A 5,039-nucleotide genomic window follows, 5' to 3' on the forward strand; every position below is an offset into this window, starting at 1 on the left:
AAAATATCAGCTAAATTTTGAAATAGACATTTGAACCATTATTATATTTTATAAAAATGTAGAATAGATTTTTGGTTTACCCATTATAAATTTAAATTCATATTAGTTATAACATCTGAAAGGTAAGCATGGTACAAGAAAAGTCAGCGCACCTCTTTGGATTGTAATTAAAGAAAATGATCTATCAGTTTCAATTACAATATCAATAAAAAGCAGTTTTTACTTGAGAGAATGCTTGGTAATTTAAGCTTTTAATATTGTACTTTTTATTTGAACTAAACAAATTTTATTAAAAGCAAATCACATTATTGAACGGTAAGGTGGGTGATGTTTTGTTTATTAATAATCGAATGTTCTGTAGAAACATGTATTTCTTCTTTTCAAACAACAAATATTCGACGAAACATTAAGTAGAAATTTTTGAACTAATAATTTATTGATAATGGAGTTTGAGATAAAATTTAGTGCACATACTTTCCTGTTTTTTTCATTTAGAAACGTTTTCTATAAAATACATAAATTTATCCTCCACCAAAAGGACGTATAAATTATACGCATATTCCAAGCGTGTGATCAATTTGGGAAACAAATTTTACTGTAAAATCATCATAGGCATTTGATTCACCTGGTCACCACATAAATAATCATAAAAAAACAACTCATTCATAAAAAATCATATGTGAATTTCTAAGAAAACCGGAATATAATATTTCTTACGCAACCTACCAATGAATGAATGGTTGAAATGGCCTGATCCTTTTCCACCCTCAGTTTGCTACAATTTTATGCGTATCTGAAGGTTGGCTCATTTATAGAAATGTTTAACTTGATATGACAAAAAATATTGTGTGATGTGCAGGTATCAATTCAATTTTTATTGTGCCAAGGGCTGCCTTTCGTTTTTTTTAGTTATACGTTAACGGAAGTGGAAATAACACGGTCTGATTTATTAGAATTTAATGCTAGATCAGCTCAAAAGTTATAGATTTAAATTTTCATGAAATGGGTTAATAAATTTATTAACTGGTAGCGAAGATTAAATTATCATTATACCATGCAGGCGCATTATATATAGTAAATGATTGAAGGATGATGTAATAAAATGTTTTTTTCCATTAAACATGAAAATGTATCATTAGCTTTATAATACTATTTATTTTTAGAATACATTAGCAAATTTTTTTGTCAAAATTAACAAATTGGAAAAAAATAAACAAGTTAAATGATTATCAAAATAAAATATTTTTTTGGATTTACTAAATAATTTTAAGATTTATGGTCACACACACATGTCGTATTCTCAAATTCAATAGTAAAAATTAAAATTTCCTATACGAATTTGTGTTCGAAGCAATAAATTTGAAAATTGAATGTTTTTGACTGAGCAATTGCAGAGTTTTATGTTTTTATTTTCGCCGAGTATTTTTTCTTATATTTTTATTCCAATACTTTTGTAAAATTATCCTCCTTGTCAAATTTACAACTAATCATTTACTATGAAGCACTAATTCAAATAAAACTGTGCTTTGTTTTCTGAAATCTAATTAGATTGTACAATCGCAAATACGAATTAGTACCAGATTTAAATTCAATGCATGTTTGCGTATTTAAAAGTTACCCTTTTTAACAACGCCTAGATACGTGAGACACAGAAAGATATATTATTTACAGTATAAAACATTTTTTATTACTATTTTATTTTTTTAATACTTCTAGTAGATTTTCCAGTAGTCGTATCTACAAATATCAAATCATAATAATAATGGTGTTCCCTTTCTCATATATTGCTAAAAATCTCTGCTCATTGTTTGCAATAATAATTGATTGCAAAATAAATTAATCAAAAAAAAATCAGAAATAAAAAGTATTTCTAGAAGTGTATGTGCTCTTTGCTCTTATTGAATCTTGAATAAAGAGCATCTCCAAGTGAGAAGATTTCCCTTAGAAAATATTTAATTAATATTAAATACTTAATTCAGTTAAGTATATTTTTATATATGTACTTAATGTATATTTTAAAAATCTTTCAGTTGGTATTAATTAACATCTTAAATTTATGGATTTGTAATTTGGATATGGGATAAGTATATGAATTATGATACATGATCACACATATTATGTGACATACCAGGGGATGTTTGCAAAGGCTCTATTTTATTTTGAGATCTTTTAGTTAATTTTACAGGACTTTACAGTTCCATGTTATATGTCCAGATCTTCTGAAGCATATATGGGTTACCTCTACTTATCCGCAATTATGTGAAATAAATAGATTAATTTACTCTAACATAATATGCAAATTAAATGATAATAAATTTTCATGATTTTATGAATGATTTTTTTAATATGGGCGTTTTGTAATTTACTTTTATAATTTATTGCGCGCTATAAAAATAATTATGCGATCGATATACCTTTCGGGGAGTTGTTCGACTCAATAAAAATCAGCCGGTTCAACAGGGCAGACGTTCTGTCTAATAAGTTTCTTCTCGAAATGTGAATGCGGTGAATCCCTTCACATTTTGGGTCGCTTTTGTACTGTCCATGACTACTATAAACTTTTATTTATGCCTTTCCGGTTGCCGCCATAAATCGATATAACGAATTCAACACTTTTCTTACGGCTTCGCCGTCACATTTTTTCTTCTTTTTACCTTTTTGACATTTTATTCATTAGCCACACTCACGGGAGCTGTTCAGTGCCTTACCTGTCTGCTCGGCGGAACCGGATTGTCATAAGATTAGACAAGTTATCAAATATGCATGAGTAGATGATAACATAAGCGGACTTTATCAAACAATTTTAAAATATTATGATGCCATCTAATAGATACTCCGAACTATTAAACTTTTAATTTGTTGAATCGAACAAGTATCTGTTTTTAAACGTGTAATTCATTAATTTGCATCTAATTCTGAAATAAAAATTGCACGTAATTTAGGCAATTAGAGTTTTGTATTAGAGGTGGTTATGATATAATGTAGGTGGCTTTATATATTTATATCTATACTCTTTATATATATTTATATCTATATATTTATATATACTTTTGTACGACTTTGTACCTTACCGCAAATTGTTGAATCATATATAGATGAAAACATCAAATACTTACTCATTTTTGTTATACATTTTACTTTCTACCTGACAGAGAGTTAATATATCGATCGATTGATATGAAGATACCCTTGAAAGTTTCACTTGCTTCATAAAGTTTAACATTTTTATTCTTTTTAAAACACCAGTTTCAGTAAATGTTAGTTATTTTTACATTGTAAAAATATAACCTCAATTTGCGCAAATATAAAAAAAAGTTAACCACAAACTAAATTTTAAAATAAAAGTTAAATTTGGAAGCATATTCAATAGTTTATTAGCATATTTAATAGTTAATTAAATTATATTTAAATAATAATTAAAATAATGTTATCTGCTCTCGGAGTTTTGAAAAATTTGACATTGAAGATGTTAAAGCTTATAATTCTATCTGTAAGTTAAAAGTGAGAGTTTTGGAAATCAATACTCTCAAAAGTATCAATATTCTCAAAAATCTCAATCAATACTTTCAGTAAATTGCTTTTTAAAAAAAAAATATTTTCAATAGCAATCAGAATATATGACAATTCTTTGAGCTATTTGGCTTATGTCATTCACTCGTACACATACACACACACTTTCAAACACACATATAAATTTATCTGACAAATATTACATTGAAATTTAGAGAATCACTTCAATAAGTGATTCTACTAATTTGTTCACATAAAGTTATAATAGTTCTGAGAGCCCCCGTATTATCTTTGGCCAGCTTCTTCTTCAGTCTTCTTGAAGTTGGTGTTTCAAGAAGCTGAGTGACTATTTTTTATTCCAATTGTTCTAGTTTTCTTTCTAGCGTTTTTCAAAACCTTACATGGCGATAGAGTGGTCAGGTCTTAGGTAAACCCCCTAACCTTTTTCAAGCGGATCAATTGGTGACAAAATTTTAGTATATATTGTTAACATATTTTGAATTATTGCTCAAATTTATCAAATTTATTCAACAAAATTTTGCGCTTGGTTCTCTTGTTACCATCGAATTTTGAAAAACTATTGAAGATATAAGGCTTAAAATACTTGTTCTATTGGACCTCTTTTGAATATAAAATGACATAAACAATATATATTATGTATTAATTGCTGCAAGTTTACTACAATGATTCTGAATATCTTTCAACTTAAATACTAAATCATGCAACTGTTCCCTATTGCAACAAAAGCTTATCGGTTCCTTATTTGTTACCAATTGAATCCTATACAATAATTCCTTCTCCAAACTCTCATTGTTTTGTATAACATAATCCAATTTCCATTTAACTTCTGTAATATGCGGTACATGATTATCATTGAACAGTGCAATGTTCTTTAAAATATCAATTTTTGAGTTATTATATGTTCTGGTGATTAAATCAGCACGATTTTGGTTGAGTTTCAATTTTGTTAGGTAGATGGATAGGTCTTGATCTTCTGATGATCGTAAATGTTCAAAGAATAAGCTTATCATACTGAATTGGACAAGTTTTAAGATGTCTTGCTTGTTTGTTGGAGGTAAATTTATCTGTTCATTGGAATTGCATACAAGGTTAACACATTCGGCTAAAATTTGTTTAAGAACCTCATCACTTATTATTGTATGTGTTTATAAGTATGATAAACCATTGATTAGTTCTTCTGTTAATTCCATTTTTGATTTTCATATCTTTAATTAATATAATTGTCATATCTAGCAATTATACTTTAATTAATTTACTTGGGAACAAAAGCCTTAAAAATGACATAAAGTATGCCGAGAAACCGTGAATATCCAACTTATTCTCATTTTCCATCATTATTTACGGTTTACTATTTAACCTCACCTTACTTCCACTCTAATTCTAACAAGGTGAACCTCAGGTTTACTCTTCTTTATGATTTAACATCATCTTTCTCTAATTCTAACAAGGAGACCTTCAGGATTACTCTTCCAGAATTTTGATGAAACTTTGCATAGTGATAGAGTTTA

General features: G+C 27.7%; 1 protein-coding gene across 1 annotated transcript; it reads right to left on the minus strand.

The window, feature by feature from the left end:
• Positions 1 to 4,163: 4,163 nt before the first annotated feature.
• Positions 4,164 to 4,711, minus strand: LOC113385750 (COMM domain-containing protein 3). The gene has a single exon (XM_026623588.1). The coding sequence runs from the start codon at positions 4,539 to 4,541 to the stop codon at positions 4,164 to 4,166; it is 378 nt and encodes a 125-aa protein (XP_026479373.1). The 5' UTR covers positions 4,542 to 4,711.
• Between the last annotated feature and the right edge of the window lie 328 nt (positions 4,712 to 5,039).

The sequence above is a fragment of the Ctenocephalides felis genome, unplaced genomic scaffold, assembly GCF_003426905.1.
Source record: "Ctenocephalides felis isolate EL2017-DRISC unplaced genomic scaffold, ASM342690v1 CF-g0.4_SCAFFOLD_03571, whole genome shotgun sequence".
In the NCBI taxonomy this organism is placed as follows: domain Eukaryota; kingdom Metazoa; phylum Arthropoda; class Insecta; order Siphonaptera; family Pulicidae; genus Ctenocephalides; species Ctenocephalides felis.

Coding starts and splice junctions, on each gene's coding strand:
- LOC113385750 (XM_026623588.1), bottom strand. CDS start 4,541: ATGATAAGCTTATTCTTTGAACATTTACGATCATCAGAAGATCAAGAC.